This window comes from Alligator sinensis, unplaced genomic scaffold (genome assembly GCF_000455745.1).
Source record: "Alligator sinensis unplaced genomic scaffold, ASM45574v1 scaffold1473_1, whole genome shotgun sequence".
In the NCBI taxonomy this organism is placed as follows: domain Eukaryota; kingdom Metazoa; phylum Chordata; order Crocodylia; family Alligatoridae; genus Alligator; species Alligator sinensis.
This window is the reverse complement of record NW_005843100.1, coordinates 12729-30867: the sequence shown is the minus strand read 5'-3', so window position 1 is coordinate 30867 and position 18139 is coordinate 12729. Positions and strand designations below refer to the sequence as shown.

At 41.7% G+C, this 18139-nt stretch overlaps 1 protein-coding gene across 3 annotated transcripts in view; it reads left to right on the top strand.

The window, feature by feature from the left end:
- The window catches only part of LTBP1 (latent transforming growth factor beta binding protein 1), a 212997-nt gene that overhangs the window by 183859 nt on the left and 10999 nt on the right, over positions 1-18139 (top strand). For all 3 annotated transcript variants that reach the window (XM_025193791.1, XM_025193792.1, XM_025193793.1), the window contains exons 21-22: positions 7346-7489; positions 17748-17930. In XM_025193791.1, the coding sequence (XP_025049576.1) occupies positions 7346-7489; positions 17748-17930 (327 nt within the window). The remainder of the gene's footprint in view (positions 1-7345; positions 7490-17747; positions 17931-18139) is intronic.

Below are 18139 nucleotides of genomic sequence, written 5' to 3'. Positions count from 1 at the left end.
TTTTTACTCATTGAGAACTACAGTGTGACCTTTTAGTATATGGCTGTTACAGGTTCTGGTTCAACCAGTTAATTGGCCTTTTCCACATAGTTAATGCTTCATTTCTCTAAGGGCCAGAAAAAGAAATTAATTAATTGATTGCTGTACATCTAGTTTCAAGCTGATTCATTTGTGGATAAAGTTAAAATGAGGAAAGAATAAAGTTAAAATGAGGAAAGAATTATGATTTCTAACTCTTTGGTGAGAGAAACCTGAGAGAGACTTTATACAGTACATGGCCGGCTGCTCTTACTGCTCACGCTGCTGGTAAAATTCCAATTGATGTCAGTGGGAGGCAGCGTTAGCTCATTACCACAAAAAAAAATGTTTTTGAAAGCAAATACCTCTGCATTTCTCAAATAGTTATTTCTTAACTTGTTATTATTCTTGTTATTTTTTAAAAACATCCCATCAGTTTTCCCTGAGTTGTTTGTGCCCTGTTTTAGTGTGGACTTTCTGACCTAAGAGAAACTCTGATTCCCCTGAAGTCAGGGAGATTACTTAGGAGCTTCAAGTTAAGGAAATACACAAGTGTTTGAGAATTGCACTTGGAGCAGAGGTAAAATTCCTGCTTTTAGTACACAAATGGTAGAATTTAGTTTCCAAATTTTGCACACTGAATCTTCCCAGGCCAACTAAGTTTTCTATAATGTTTCCTCTGCCAATGTTACTAAATCTTTTAGAAATAAATTCTTTAAAATGCTTCTTTTTAGAAATGTGGTGCTGACAGCCTTACCTTTTTTCAACTAGCTGCAGAACCACAGTCCTTCCAGATCCAACCTAAACACTTGCACGCACATCCTGATAACATCTCTCCAAACCAGTTGGAAATGCCTGTACTAATATTTTAAAAGCTATTCCCCTTATTTGGCATATTTTCTTCTCATTATGCCAAAAGTAGCTAAGGTCTCTAGGTGCATGAGTTACTTCTGTTTTTTGTTCCTGCCTGCCTCTTCCACAGCTATGTTCTGTGAGCCAGCAAGGAAGACTGGTAGACTTACCCGCTAACTGCTTTTAAGATGGAGCTTGGTAGATAGTTTTCAGTTGGCTTATATGACATGGCTACCTACAGTAACATGGGATTGGGGTCAGTTGCCCAAGAGGTCTCTTCCTGTGTTGGATCCTATGGTTTTACAAGGCCTGAGGTATATGACAGCTGAGCAGTGCCAGAGGGTTGGGGGGGTCATTATGTGCAGTTCTTTACCCTTGCATCTGAACACACAGCCTTAGCTGTGCCTCAGAAAGATTATTGTCTTATCAGTAAGTAATTCTTTACTGCCAGACCATCGTGACCTTACATCTTACACCTTTCGTCTAAGGTCACAGTCTAGAGCAGCTGGTACACTGTCATAACCTGAAGCAATACACATCTAGCAAAAAACAACTTTAAGAGCCTTGCCACACAGGACACTTACCACATGTTTGGGGGCAGGGGCGGTTCTGAGATCATAGTAAGCATTACCTTGCTCTATTGAAAGTTAGAACATGTTCTCAGCAGACTCACAGTAGTGCTTACTACAGACTCAGCCCACTCTGGACAGGACTGGAACTGGCTGTGCCCACCCCTCCCCTTGGACACTGATCCTGGCACTGGGCACTGTAGCTCGCATGCCTTCCTGTGAAGACATCCAGCCCCCACACCCAGAGCCTATGCCTTCCCTGCCACATACGCAGCACTGCCAAGCCTGGAAGCGCCTGCATCTGGCATGCTAGGGCAAGCCTGGTCTCTGCCATGGCAGACTTCAACCAGCTCCCATGCACTGTTGGAGCAGGGACTGACAATCAGCTGATTGTTGGTTCCTGCTCCTGCACCACACTGAAGTATTGAACTGGCCCTGGATCAGTGCCAGTGGTCTCAGCCCCAATATTGCATCAGCATCTTGAACTGGCTCCAGTGTGGTGCCAGGGCTGAGACCAACAATCAGCTGATTGTCAGTTCCAGCCCCATTCTGCACCGGAGTCTTTTAACTCATGCTATCACCATGGAACAGATACCTGAACAAGTGTTACTCAATATGATCTGGAGATACTTCTCCTGCAAAAAGTCATAATTTTGCTATGATACGATTATACTAAGTGTGTGTATTAGTGCGTGAATGTGCATGCGATTCCATTTTAAGTGCAGTTAACACATCCAAAATATAATGTGTGACATGGTCCCAGTTTCATCCAGGGTTAAGGTTGAGTGATTTAGCTCACTTGTATCACTACAGAGTTATGCACAGGTAGCATTAGAACATAGTAGCTGCTGCATGCTCCTAAACGATAGCTCTCCCTCCCATTTACAGACCACTCCAACTGAATGTTTCTCCATGCCCTTAGAGGAGCTTGCATGTGTTTGATATTATGATGTTTGGGTAGTAAAGCCTTTTCATTGAGGCTCCAATTCAAGGTAGCACAAGGTAGCACATAAACAAGCTCTTCAATTCGACCTTACCTTACTCTTCACTTCAGCCTTACGTTCCCTAACCGGCACTTAAACACATGGTTATGTCAGTAGGGATTTAAGGTATCCTAGGTAGGGATGCTTGCTTTAATTGGGCTTTTGTTTAGTGTGAATGCCATTGTTGCTTCCACTGATGAATTCCTTAATTTTTGGTGATCATATTGAGAGGTGATAGGTTTTTAAGGGTCTGAAATATAAACATAAACAAAGCCAATCAAAGTAATATAAACTGTTCCTCTATTTGTATATTTATACTTTTCTTTTGAGTTTTGGAGCAATCAAGTGTTTTGTGTGACATTTTGCATATGATAACTTTACAACAAATTCAATAAATTCAACAAAAAGAAAAAAAGAGAAAAAGTTGTAAGAAGTTACATTTGCTTTTTAGGTATTAGTGAAATGATTTGGCACTGTGGAATAATCTTAGTGTGTTACTAAACTGGACGCATGATAATAAGATTACAGGAGATGCTAGATTAATGTTAATAGTTTACCAAAAACAATTTTATGGAAAAAAAACTTACCAGCTAGATTTCCCAGAAAAAATCCTTCCTTCTGGCTATAGAGACAACAAAAAGAATAAATGAAATAATTGAGAATATGTTGAGTCAGCTAGTCAAGACAATATAAAGACATGCAATATCAGTTTTAAGTTATATAACTACATATTTATGTTTGGGTAAGAAAAAAAAGTCAGTGTGCTTTATTTCAGATGCCGTACTGTTGTTTTTCAATTAAATATACATACAAATATGTATATTTGTATATTATAATAAATAATTTAATATGTTTACAATTATGAAGTTAGCAGATACATAGTAATGGTAACATTCAGATGTAAAACACCTATCACTTTTAAGTCAAAGCAGAATTAGACCCATGCTGCACATTCCTTTCTATCCCATATTATTTAAACCAAAGGTTCTCAAACTGTGATCCGCAGACCACCACTGATCCACAAGCTCCATTCAGGTGGTCCACAGAAAGGTTGCGGAACAATTGAGAATATCTGTACTTGTAAAGTAAGACTACTGATATTAAAATATGAGTTATGTGCTTTGATTTGTAGGACACACAAAAGTTTATTAAGTAGACCATCAAGACCCTCAGCAATTTTCAAGTGGTCCATGAAAAAAAAAAATTGAAAACCACTGATTTAAACCATTGGGGGCTGACCTTCTTGGCAAGTTTACCACAAATTAGTAGGGGTACAAAGATATCGATTTAGGGGGCTGATACTGCTAGCCGATATTTAAGGAGGCATGTCAGCTGATACCAATTCGATTTCTAATACAGCTGCCTCCAGCTGCTAAGTCCATGTGGTAGAAGGGGAGGGGGAAGGGAAGGGGCATGGGGTGGCAGATCAATGCCCCCCACGGTGAGGGAGGGGGCAGGGGCAGGTGCTGTTCAGGCAGGGCGTGTGTGGGGGAGAAGGAGCCACAGCCCATGGGGGAGCAGCTCCCACCACTCCTTGCACCCCAGGAAGGCATGGGGGGGGTGTCCCCCAGATCTGTGCAGGGTAGGGTGGGCTGCAGCCGGGCCTGTGTGGGGCTTCTCTCAGCAGGGGTTGGGCTCAGACAGAGCAGGTACCAGCAGCACTGGGAGGATGCAGTATCAACCCCAAATTTTGCTGCTGCTCTGCTCACAGCGCCACCACCGCTAGCTGCCTGGTGCAGCCCCAGGTCTTCCCAGAGTGTGGGTGGAGGCGGGGCATTGAGCTGGGGCTGCACCAGGTGGCTGGCGGTGGCAGCACTGGGAGCGGAGCACCCAAAATTTGAGGTGGATGCAGGATCCTCCCAGTGCTGCCGGCGCCTGCTCCAAGCCCAGCCCTCGCCGAGAAGAGCCCTGCACAGCCCCGGCTGCAGCCTACCCCACTCCATGCAGATCCGGGGGGGACCCCCCTCCATGCTGTCCCAGGGTGCAAGCAGCAGCGGGAGCTGCCTCCCCCCCACCCTTGTGAGCAGCAGCTCCACCCCCACCCCACCTAGGCAGTGTTTGCCCCTGTCCCTGCCTCCTCCCTCACCGTGGGGGCAGTGATATGCCCACCCCCAGGTTCCTCCCCACTCTTCTTCCACTTCACTGGACTTACCAGCTGAAGGCAGCTCTCCATGCTGCCAGCTGTGCTCCTCACTGCCTAAGTATTGCACTGCAGCTGCGCACAGCATGGGCATTTATTGGCCAAATTATTGGCCCCATTGGACTGATATCCGATACAGCCAGTTGTCTTTATATCGGTACTGATCCAATATTAGACCAATGTATCAGTGCACTTCTACAACTTAGCCCTGTAGCCTCCCCCAGGGTCATTCCCATCCCCTTCCCCTGTCCAATACGCTGTTCTTCTTTCTGATTCCTGCCCTATATTCCCTGCCCAATCTTCTGCTCTGCTTTTTACTTTCTTCCTTGTGCTCGCTGTCCCATTTTTCACTCTGTTTTCTGCTTCCTGCCCTACCTGCCATTATGCTTTGTCCCCGCCCTGACCTGTTGCACACCACACACAGGTTGCCCATGTCACTTATAGCATATGTTACAGGTTGGCTATCCCTGATTTAAACCACAGACAGTTTTCCTGTCAAATAAGATTTTAAAGTGGTCTGGTTCAGGAATTTAGGAATCCAAGTGTAGGGCTTGTAGGATGCTTTTTGTCCCAAGCCAATAGTAGTTAAGATTATTGTATGATTTCTAATTTGGAAAAAGAGACTTGCATTTTTCTGCAAGGACTTCACTAGGTGATACAGGAATACCATTTTGGGGCTCCAGAGCACCCAATGAAGTCTTACAGGAGAGAGGAATATGACCAAAACGAGTTCATAAGACTCAAAGGGCACGTCTACATGTTGCCGTACAGTGATGTAGCTATATACTATGTCGCTGTATGGCACACTGTGGTGACACAGCAATCATGTGGGTCTACGCATGATCACCAGCTATGTCACTGTAGCAGTGTGCTCCCCGGTATAGCGTGCTGCTACAATGACATAGCGACAAAATCTAATTGCACCGTGCGCACAACACAGTAAATCTAACAGTGCGTGTGTGCACGATGCAGTAACAACCCAAAAGGAAGTAGAAAAGCATGGCACCATAGCAACGTTGCCATATGGCTGTGTGTAGATGCCCCCAAGGGGTACTCCCCAGGAACGTGGGATTTCGGGGAAGGGAGGGCTAGGCATGGAGAAAAGAATTCTTTCAGGATATCGCAGTCCAAATCCTGCCATCACTCACCATTTTCACTCATGGTTCTTTGGGTAGATGTGATATGTTTTATTAGACCAACTAAATAGTTAGAAAAAATTTTCTTTGCAAGCTTTCAGGCCCAAACGCCCTTCTTTCGGCATTGGGCGACTCTGCTGGCCATATATGTTCTCCAAGGTAGAAAAGCAGCTAATTTACAACATGCAGGTCTTTGAAAATGCAAATGAGTAGAAGTTGGAAAGACAATAGGTAGAGATGGGCCGGGGGAACGGAGGGAACTGTGTGAAGGAGAGCAAGTGGTCAGCTGCAGGCAGGTTACCTGGGGTTATCAGATGGCAGGCAGGTTGTAATGTGTCATAAATCCAGTGTCTACTTTTAGTCCATGATTTTTTGTATCCAGTTGATTTATGAAGTGAAGTTCATAGGCTTATCTACAAAAGGTGTTTTGCAAGTTTCCTTTGAGCATTAGAACTGAGAGATCAGAGAGAGAGTGGTTGTCTTGTGAGAAGTGGGCACCCACAGATAATTGTATATTTTTGTCTTTGATGGATTTTTGGTGTGCGTTCATTCCAGTGCACAGTTGTTGTTTGGTTTCTCCTACATATTTTCCATCAGGGCATTTGGTGCACTGGATGAAATATATTACATTTCTGGAGGTGCAGGTGTAAAATCCAGGAATGATGATGGTTCTGTTGTGGAATGCAGTTATTGTGGGAGTGGTGGAAATGAGTTTTTTGTAAACCTGAGACATGCAGGTTTTACATGTCTTGTCCTGGCATGGTCAGGATCCATTTGGTATGGTTTGAAGAAGGGCATTTGTGCCCAAAAGCTTGCAGAGAACATTTTTTTCTGACTATTTAGTTGGTCTAATAAAAGATACCACATCTATCCAAAGAACCTTGTCTGCCTATGTCCTTAGACCAACATAGCTACAACGAACAACCCTCCATTTTCACTCATGGATGTCAATGAGTTTTGAATCAGTAAAGGCAAAATGTTTGCTACAGTATCTTTTAAATAACATGAACAAATGAATACTGAAGGCTTCTTGCTATCTGATAATAGTAACATTAGTATAATAGGATCCAGTACCTTACACTGTAAGATATAAGGGCGGCAACTGATATGTTGGTGGGGAGAGAGGATAAATAAATAAATAAAGGACTGGTGCAGAGCTGTACTGTGAGGTTTTTGCTTTATGTGAGATTTTAGAAGTCCACCACCACCAGTATGCATGCATGCACACGCCCACACACACACACATCTCTCAGCAGAGCAGAGTAACCTATTCACAGCAATACAATAAAACTGCTAAACTGCTTCCAGTGCCAGCCATACCATAATAGACTGGCCAGCACCTCAGATTGCACCCCATACTAACCTTGCTTGCTGCATAAATGTACCAGTCATGCCACCTATGTTACAGCTGTGCTCTGGTCTACAATTAAATCAACACCAGCATTTTATTATTTTAGTATGACTTTTCAATTAACTTTATCTTATAATTAATTTAACTAATTTCCTTAAGTAGCAGTCAGCTTTTAATCCTTCCTCAGGGATCATTTCTGTTTTCCTGCAGGCAACATTGGCACAGATACAGCAGGTAAAAAAAAACCTGTCCCTGATGAAGAACATGTCTGAATCCACGTGTGTTTTCTTTTCCAGATGTGAATGAATGTGAAATGCTGAGTGGCGTATGTGGTGAAGCCCTTTGTGACAACGTAGAAGGTTCCTTCTTGTGTTTGTGTTCTGATGACAATCAGGAGTATGACCCAATGACTGGACAGTGTCGCTTCCGTACCTCACCAGGTAACATACCGGTTGCTTTGTTTGAGATACTGCAGGTTACGTTAATTGTGCATGCTACTGGTAAGACCCTAATTAAATGATCTCTTACTGAAAGTTGCTGAGCTACACAGCTCCAGTTTGGAGAAAGAAACAAGACCAGGATACGCAATAGCAGAACACACAAGATGTTGGGATTTGATTTACATGACCATTTTTTTTTCCTATTTATGTAAATATTTGTTGTTTAAATTTGATTTTACATTGCAGGCTGAGCTGGCTTTAGAAGGTAATATCCAGTCTCTATGGCTTAGAAGCCTATGGATATTCTCTTCTACCCATTTCCCAAATAAAAATCCTTGCAACTCCAGTGAAACCAGGATTTGGCTCACTGAACATAGCCTGTATTGGCTCACTGAATGGACAGCACAGTAGCACACAACTGCTATCAATGAAACATCAGTGACATCGTTCACAAAACTAGACAAGTCTATGAACCAAGTAGTAAAGGATTAGATGGAGAGGATCTCACTTGATCAAGTAATTAAAGGAATGAAAAGCTGAAGAACTGCTAAAGCTAGTCTGAAGAAGAATAATGCATAACGGTAGAAGAATAATGCATAACAGTATTGCCATCTACTCGTACTTGTAAAAAACTACAAAGCATTTTCATCATACAAGGGCCTAATCTCAATATATTAATAATGATAGTGAATAATGATAACGAAAATGACAATCACTGATGATAACTTCAAGGATAAAGCATAAAGAAAGCACTAGGAGTGACATCTCCTTCTAGCAATGCTACAAATGAATGATATTTGGTAAATCCAGCTACTTTTTTCTGGTCACAAAAGACAAACCTGAGGAGCAGAGCCATGTATCTGATCCCAGCTGAAGGAACCAAACAGAGTTTCTGGATCAGGGTAAGAAAAGCCCAGAGAGTCTAGACAGCATGCACAATCATAGTCTCTGTATCTGCATAATCTGCTGTGAATCTGCCTTTATTTGACATGTTGAGTAGCAAGGCTTTATCTGTGGTCAGTTTGAAAGAGAACTGTTTTTCCCCCATGTGGGTCTATTTTTTTCCCATAATGAAATGCATTCTTAAGTATCTGCTACGAATCATCATGGAGGAAGATCTCATATAGGAAATCAGAAGACATGCAAGTCAGGACTAAGTGGGAGATCAGGGAATTAGAATTATAGGGCTAGAAGGAACCTTAATCAAGAGGTCATCTTGTCCAGCCCCCTTCCTGAGGCAGGATCATCCCTGTCTATACCATTTCAGTCTAGTGTTTGTCTAGCCCCCAAGAATGGTTCTACAGCCTCAGTAGGCAATCTGTTCCAATGCTTAACCACCCTCATAGTTAGAATGTTCTTTCTAATATCCAACCTAAATTTACCTTTCTGCAATTAAGGCTGTTACTTTTTTTCCTGTTCCCTGTAGCCACAGAGAACAGCCCATTATCATCCTAGCTATAACCCTGTCTCTCTCTTTCAGGTATTTGAAGACTGCTATCATTTTCTTCTTCAGTCTTTTCTTCTCCAGGCTAAGTAATCTCAGTTCTTCCCACTTTCCCAGTAGGTTGTTTTCCAGGCAGGAGTCAACATGTGGTCCAGCAGCCACGGCAATTGGCAGTGACAGCTGACTTGGAAGCAGCAGCCTGCCTTTGGCGGAACTGCATTAATGCAGCCTGCCATTTGTAGCAGGTTGCTGACTTCTCTTCTAGACCTCTAAGAATTTTTGTTGTTCTCTGCTGGACTCTTGAATTTGTTCATATCTTTCTTTAAATGTGGCATCCAGAACCAGACACAGGGCTCCATACAGATGTTCAAAAATACAAAGGCAGAAGTGATCTAAAGGTGCCTGTAGACATGCTAGGAGCTGTGAGGTGTTGTTTCACAGGAAGGGCAGCTGGCTGGAGACCACAGCAGCAGCATGCAGATTCCTCATTCCCTACCCTCCTTCTGAAAGCATGTTCACCAGAGCTCCAAGGGGCCCGATTCTTCCTTCTGCAGAGCAGTCCCTCCCTGCATCCCCACCCCCGCTTAGGGGCACTGTATAAAGATAGAAAAATACTGAGCTACAGACCCTCCTTCCTACCCCCACCCCCGACAGGGCTGCCTCAGCTCTGTGATAGCTCAGAGGTAAGTAAGCAGCTGAACACAAGTCAAGTTTCAGCACACCTCCCTATAAGGGAGGGTTAGCAAGTGGGGAGGGGCTGCAAAGCAGCCTGGGATGCGGACAGACTGCAAACTAACTTGAGTTTGTAGAGGATGTGGCATAGAAATTTGATAGACCAGTCTAAATCGCTTAAGTTTGCTACCACATCAATCCATGTCTATCTTAGACTGGGTTCTGCCATTTTTAAACTAGTCTGTGTGCACTGAATTTCTGTTTGGTTATGGGTGGGTGAGGTCTCACTTGTGCTGAAGAGAGAAGAAATAATTTCCTGTGACTTACAAGTGATGCTCCTGTTAATACAACTGTTGCTTTTTTACAACAAGAGCACACTGTTGACTTATATTCAGCTAACATTTCACTGTAACCCTTAGGACCTTTTCTGCAGTAAAGCACCCTAGCCAGTCATTCCCTAGTCTGCGTTTGTGCATGTGATTGTTCCATTCTAAAATGCCTTGCACTTGTCTATATTAAATTTTATTTCGTTAACTTCAGCGCATGTTTCCAGTTTACCAACGTCATTCTGAATCCTAATCCTATCCTCCAAAGTGTCTATAGCTCTACCCAGCTTGTTGTCATCTTCAAATTTGCCATCTGTGCACTCAGTCCCATCCTCCAAATCATTAATGAAGCTGTTAGGCAGTATGGGACCCAGGACTGACAGCTGAAGAACTTCACTTGATATTTCCTCCCAACTGGACATTGAGCCATTTATGACTACTCTTTGAGCATGGTGGTCCAATCAGTTATGTATCCACCTTACAATTCTTTTGTCTAGACTCTATTTCCATAGCTTACTAATGAGAATGTAGGAGGAGACAAATTGAAAACTTTGTTAAAGTCAATATATATCATGTCCACGGCTCTCCCTCATTCACAAAGCTAATTATCTTGTTTCAAAAGGAAGTCAGGTTGGTGAAGTATGACCTGTTCTTGATGAATCCACACTGTTTGTTCCTAATCACCTTGCTTTCCTCTAGATGCTTAGAAATCAATTCCTTGATGTCATGCTCCATAGTCTTTCCAAGTAGCTAGATCAGACGGACTGGTCTGTAATTTCCAGGATCATGCTTTTTCACTTTCTTGAAGATGGGCACTACGTTTACCCTTTTCCTGTTGTTCTGGGCCTCACCTAAACTCCATGACTTCTCAAGAGAATAGTCAGTAGCTCTGCAAATACCTCCGCCAATTGCTTGAGTATTCTAGGTTGCATCTCATCTGGCCCTGCTGACTTGAAAATGTCCAGCTTCTTTAAGTAATTTCTAATCTGTTCTCCTACTCCAGGCTGATTATCTCCTTCCCTGTCTGTACTGCCAGCTGCAGTCATCATCTGATAACTGACCTTCTTCATGAAGAATGAAATAAAAAGTGGCATTCAGTACTCCAGCCTTCTCTGCATCAGCTGTTACTAGATTGTCTTCCCCATTCACTAAGGCAGGGGTTCTCAACCTTTTTCTCGATGAGGACCAGCCTGGTTCTGCAGCCCTGCCCACACGGCCCTGGGTACAGCGAGCAAGTCTTGGCAGTGGGGAACCCCAAGGCCCCACCTGTAGCGCTGCCCACACAATGGAGGCTGTGGCACCAGGCAGGCTTGCCTGAATCCTGGGGGGCCAATGCAGCTCCTCCCCACACTGGGCCGGGCCAGGCCAGGTGGACCCCCTGAAACCTGCTCACATGCCCCCTGTTGAGAACCACTGCAGTAAGGGACCTAGAATTTTCTGTTCTTTCTTCTACTTCTGACATACTTGAAAAATCTTTTTTATTGCCTTTTACATCCATTGCTAGTTACATCTCAAATCGTGCCTTGTTCTTCCTGATTTTCAACCTACATGCCCATGTGATACTCTTATAGGGAGATAGCCAAGTTTCCACTTTTTGTATGATTCTTTCAGCTCACTGAAGTTTGCTCTTTAGCCAGGCTTTAAACATATGCAGTGTTATTTGACAAGTGGAATACAGGAACATATCTGTTACTGGGCAGCACTAGAAACAGATCTGTATAAGTTGCTTGTGAAGGACATAAAATCTTGCCAAACCTTGCCATTCTTTAATTTCCACTTTCGTGCACAGCCAAGGGAAGAAAGCTCTTTCCATAGCCAATTCCTCTTTAAATAGGATATTATTTTGTATGCTGAATGAAAGACGTAGCATATTTTTTTTCCTGGATTTCTTGGTGGCTAACCATTGCCTTGCTCCAGTGAGATTCTGCGTCAGAATATGAAGATCTTGGGAACTGAACACTCAAACTGTGAAGTGGTAACATTACCTATCACATATGTGAGTTTTGGAAGACTGCTTGTAGAGTAGCCAAAGTGTACTTTTTTAAAGCCTATATTTTACTTGCACCTTTTGTTTTCATTTCATGCCAGAACTAGTGGCTGAAACTTGCATATTTTCCCTTTGACTTGCACAGAAATTGGATATTCATTGGATGGTAAGACATCTGCAAGGTTAACAGTAGCAGCAAGGTTACACTGCCTATAAGAACCAAAAAGGTGCAGGACCACTATTCCAGCTCTCCATCTAGCACCACCCACAAGGGAGGGAGGCACTGAGTTCATGGTACGCCCTTGTAAAAGCTGATGCAATGCCCACGTTTCTTGCAGTTTTGGCAGGTCAGGGTGCTGCCTGGAGTCTTTGTTCAGTCCACAGGCCTCACTTCCAAAATTAGCTTGTGCCTCATCTGACCTACACTGAAAAGAAAAATATCTTATCTGTACTACATTTCTGCATTACGAATCCACAGGCATCATAGATGTATTCAGCATTCATCCATTTTTAATGTTAATGTTCTTATGCTATCTTGTGCACAAAGAATGTCTTCCTGCTTCCTCTGCTAAACAGAAGTAGGATGCCATTCCTAAGGGAGGACAGTTCAGGCATAACTTTAATTCAGGGATGTTTTACATGTGGTTAAAGGCTGCTGCCTCTGTGGAACACTGTATGTTCACACTTCCTTTTACTCACCACTGGGGATCTGGAACTTCCTTTTATTTAGGTTTTCCTTGGCAGAAATTCACCTATTATTTGCTGTGAAATGATCCTATTAGTGTATGAAAATTCAGTTCCTCAGTTTCAGGCCATCCTATCATGTTTCAGTATTCATTTCAACTTAGTTGTAAAAAAAACACAAAAAAAACACAAAAAAAGAAACCATCAATTGAACATGCATGTTTCAAGTATCTTTTTTTGCTTTTCTTCCTTTTGTTCCTAATGTATATAAAAATTGATTGAAAAAATTACAGAAACTTTATTTCAGATTAATATTGGATAGATATTTGTATCATCTTCTCCTGGAGAAAATCTGCCTGAATATTTTTTATTATTAATTTACTTGTGTATCCTTTTACAAGTTATATAGAGGTTCTTATACCTTTATTCTATATTCAACATTTTGTTTGCATAATTAATATTCATCAACTTGTTATAATTACTGATGGTCAGAAAAGAAAATGTGCTCTCCTGTGAACCTGAAGTCCCAATATGTACACCTATTGGTACAGATTCCAAAGAAACTAATATATAATATTATTTTTTTAAAGTCTGTTTTTATCTAGCATTTTACATAAACTAAATTATTGTTTTCCTTGGGTAAAAAATAAGAATTGCTGTTTTGACATCCAGAGTAAGTAATTGGATTAGTCCAATATAACTGTTACTTTGCCAAAGAAGAAATAATAAATGTATGATCCAAAACCTTGTGGATTTTCAAGGCTAGAAAATATATATTGTTAACAATGTTGGAAAGCTAGACTTCTTAAGAGAGGCAAGAAGAGATTCATGGGGTGTATACTATTAGTTTCTGGGCACTAGAATGAGTTTGCATCCAAAACCAAATTTTAAATTTTATAATTTTTATAGAATACCTTAAATATTGTAATTACTACCAGATATTTTTGAGAAAATGTATGTCCTTACTCAGACATTTCTATTTTGTTTGTGCATTTCTGGACGCACATGTGCAAATTCTTGATTTGCACACAAATTCTAGATGTGCATAAAAGAGAGGCACCATTACCTTGCTAAGTGTGCATCAAATTGGGAGATTTTCACAAGCATATTCTGTATCTAATTTCCTACATCCGGCATTTGGCAAGCATTCTATAGCACAGCAATTCTGTAACAGTATTGTACCAAACACATTAGCAATTAGATCAATTGCCATGTTATCCTAAAAGTCCTTAGTAGACCTAAATATTTAATTTAGTAACAATGAAACAGAGGAGACCAACATCATGAAAAAAGTAAATATCTAATTAGTAACATTTCTCCCAAGGAAAAGTTACAGCAAAATATCACAAAATATAATCTGCTTACTAAAAGGTCAATAATATGAAAGAGAAGTTACAAACTTGTAGACACAGACTAGTCTTTGTAAATTTCTTTTTTAAGGATTTGTGTCTCATTCGCTTTCCAAACATTCATGACGCCTGTTTGACTATCCCTCAGTCACAGCTGTGTAAACAACAGACTTTAAACTGCTGGACAGATAATGGGAGGAGAAACCAACACATCAAATATAAAATAGGAATAAGTAATTGCACAATGAGGTTGTTTCTGCTTCCCCCTGGGGCAGCCTCTGGTGCTCTTTCCTTGGAAAATGGTGTGAAAATTGCCATGGTTTTTCTGCTATTTAAGCCTTTGGCTTTGAATCAGCTAGACATGTGGCAAATGTCCAAAGAAAATGTATAATTTGGTGGCTAAAGTACTGCTCTCTCACCTTGAAATAACAGATTTAGTTCAGCTGAGTTTCTATGACACATGATAGTCTTAATTTGGTTCTTACTGGACAGCAGTTGATACCACAAAACCACCATACTTTATGAAATTCAGCACATTATGGAAAATTGTAATTATCTGATGAGGGGAGACCACAGACTAAACTAACAAAGATGAAATAGCACTCATCTGGGTGTTTCCCTTAAGGTACCCTTACTTATATTGGCAAAACAGCAAAGGAGAATTTACATGGTAGGTGGTAACATTGCACTAAGTATGAACATAGGTGTCTGCTGGCTCCTTGAATTCCACAAACAGAAGTATTTTCTTTTCTGAGGAAGTTTAGAAACAAACGCAATTGCTTATTTGGAACTCAAGCCAGAATGGGCTGTTTTACTCCTTTGAATTAAAACATAACAATAGGCAGCACAAATGGAATTGCTCATGTATGCTAAATTAAAAGGAATTTAAAGGAATTTATTTAATAAAACTGTCAAATGTTTTAGTATTTTAACATCACATTTGACAAAGAAGTTATTATGCCCTTTACCTTTTCGCCTGATGCATTTTGTCATCTCATAATTTGTATTGAAGATCTAAAGCAGTGGTTCTCAGTGGGGCTGTGCAAAGCTTCGGTCCCTGATTCGATTTGGCGGAGATTCGGCTCAATTCGGTGGCCAAATCTCCAAATCCGAATTGAATTAGGAGACCCTTTAATCTCTCTGAATTGAATCGGAACCCTCTGAATTGATTCAGAGAGATTTGGAAGAATTCAACGATTTGGACAGCTTTAAATGTTTTTTCTACATACCTCAAGGTACCAGGCGGCTTGTGAATGCTGAGATGCTGGGGCGCATGGTGTGTCCCACAGGAGTACAGGGGGCTCCCCAGAGCACTTGGCAGCAGACCTGGAAGTGGACCAGAAGCACTTCCGGTCCAGTTCTGGGTCTGACAGGGAGTGCACTTGGCACCCCACTCCTGCCTCCCCCCCCAGCCCGGCAACTGGTGCCTCCTGGGTCTGGGAGGGCACCCAGGGTCCCCCCATGGCCGATCACTGAGCCAGAGGGGCATGAGGGTGGGGCCCCAGCGCGCTCGGTGGTAGACCTGGAAGTGGACCACTTCCTAACTTCATCTGCCCCAGTATCGCAGCGTTCATGAGCTGCACCTGGTACCTCAAGGTACGTGGAAAAAACATTTTAAGCTGTGTCTATGGCCAAATCGCTGATTCTCCAAATCTTCAGATTCGGATTCAGCCAAATCGAATTGGGGACAGTGATCTGAATCAACACATTGAATCACTGTCCCTGATTCAGGGCAATTCTGAATCGAATGTGGCCCACTTCGCATACCCCTAGTTCTCAGCTGTTTTAGACACCAGGCACTCCTCATTAGACATAAGGTACCTCTCAGAAACTGCTAGCTCTTAGCTTCCACTCATTTTTAGACTATGGAAAAATAACAGAGAAATTATTCTGTTGCAAAGAACTTAGAAAGACCACAACAAGTCAGAAATATTTTTGACATTATGGATTCCTATTTGAAATTTCAGGATTTATCTTGTGAATCAGGTGTAGATGTTTGCACACCTAACGAAGTTAACATTGTATGGTTTCCGGTGGCAACTATAACATGATCTCACAGCATCATCTTTGAGAATTGCTGCTATAGAAGAAACAAGAAAGTAAGGGCCTGAGATATACTTTACTTTCTTAGGCCCTGTTTTACACTTACCACCTTTGAAATCCTATATTGCAGCTACAGTCCTGAAGGGCAGAGAGGACTAGATAGAATTGGGGATATTTCATGCCATCGTTGGCATGAAGAGGATGCTTTTGAGCTCCTTGGGGGCCAGAGTACAAGACTTGTACCAGGTTAGTGAAGTGAACCTGGGTCTCCCCAGAAATGGTAGAAAGAACTACTGTTAGGCCATCCCAAAGCCTTTTCTTTCCAGCCAAATTCAAAAGGGCCAACAGGCAAACAAGACTTAAGTAAATGCTATAACAGCTTTGATCTGAATCCTCGCATCACATAACGATTTGAAATGCATTATAACTCAAGCATAAAATATGGATTTCATGTCCTCCTGGAAACTTGTGACACTTTAAAAAATGCCTTAGACTAGGAACATTACATTATAATCTGAATTGCAAAGTACCTGCAAATCTGCCAACAAAAAGTAATTTTGAGTAATTCCTTTTTACATTATTTTAGATAATTGTAGTCATATTGTAAGTAGTGACTATAAAGAATTTTCCACTGTATAGGAAAGTATATAGAATAGGAACAAATGTATTTGTTACCTTAAAAGGTTGCATTCTTAAATCCCTAGTGGAACACTTACTTTTAACCAACAAATTTGAGCATCTGTGATGTTTTTAACATCAATATCATGGGGAGTGCATATACAAAATGTACAGGGTATGATCAGGTACCGTATTTGCTAACAATACTGCAAAACATACACCCTCTCCCCAAAAATCAACCCTCCAAAATTGGGGTGCACGTCTTAAACAGGGAAACTGATTTTCTTCCCTGGAATAGACGCATGAAGATGTTGTGCTGCGAAAGGGTAACCACTTTCTTTCGGCCAGCAGGCAGGAGGGATGGAGTCCAGTATTCATTCACTCTTTCACAGCTGCTCTCAGCTTGCTGACGAAAAGAAGCTGGCAACCATTTTACAGAACAACCTCTCCACAAAAAAAGCCAGCTCTAGGCCAGGACTCTGAAAAAGCCTTTTTTTCTACATCCTGCTTTCCAGAAAGAATGTATGCATCTTATTCAGGTGCATGTGGTGTGTGAGAAAATACAGTATTATTAAATCATTACAAAATCCACTTGAAGTTTCTCAAAGCCCAATCAAACAGGAGGAGAATATTTTGTGAAAACTTGCTGTTAGATGGGCAGTGTTTTGGAGATAGGTAGGCTTCAACAGCATGTTTCTTTTACATTCATGGCTAGTCAGATTTCTAGACTGACTTGTTCTAGGACCTCTGAGGATATTGTATTTTTTTTTCTCCAACAAGAATGAGTGCCCTTTAACTGTGGCTTGGTAAATTTTGCTTTTTGTTCTTGAAAAGATTGGGGCATGTGCATGGCTTAAACAAGGCAGTTGTTTATCTGTGGAAAATCTTACTCCAGCCAGATCTGAAAATGGAAACTTCTAAAAAAGAAAAAATCCAGAGAAAGATTTTGAGAATTTCTGCTGCTTTTTCTCAGAATTAAAAAAAAAAAATGGTTTACATATTTTTTTCTTTAAGGACTCCAGCCCTCAAGATGGAAAATGGTGCCATGACACCATCATGCCATTGCTTTTCTCTTGCATCTGTTATAAGACTGATTGATCTGACGTATACTTTTATGATATATTTTCATCTTTAGAATTACCGGTAGATGCTGATCAATCTGAAAATGAAAAGAAGGAATGCTACTACAATCTAAATGATGCTAATTTCTGCGATAATGTGCTGACAGCTAACGTTACCAAACAAGAATGCTGCTGTACTTTGGGTGCTGGTTGGGGTGATAACTGTGAAATCTTCCCCTGCCCTGTCTTTGGAACTGGTAAGCAAAGATTTTCTATCTACTTGTGACTTTTGAAGCATCCATGCTTAATGATAGGCAAAGCCTGGTTTAAATCATGGATTCAGCTCAGTAATATTGTGGCCCAATCGTGGTAGGGGCCACCATTTTCGCACCCAAATGCCCCCCCTACCACACCTCCCGACTGGCTGAGAGCCTCTTCCTCCCCCCCACCCCAGCTGCATCCTGGT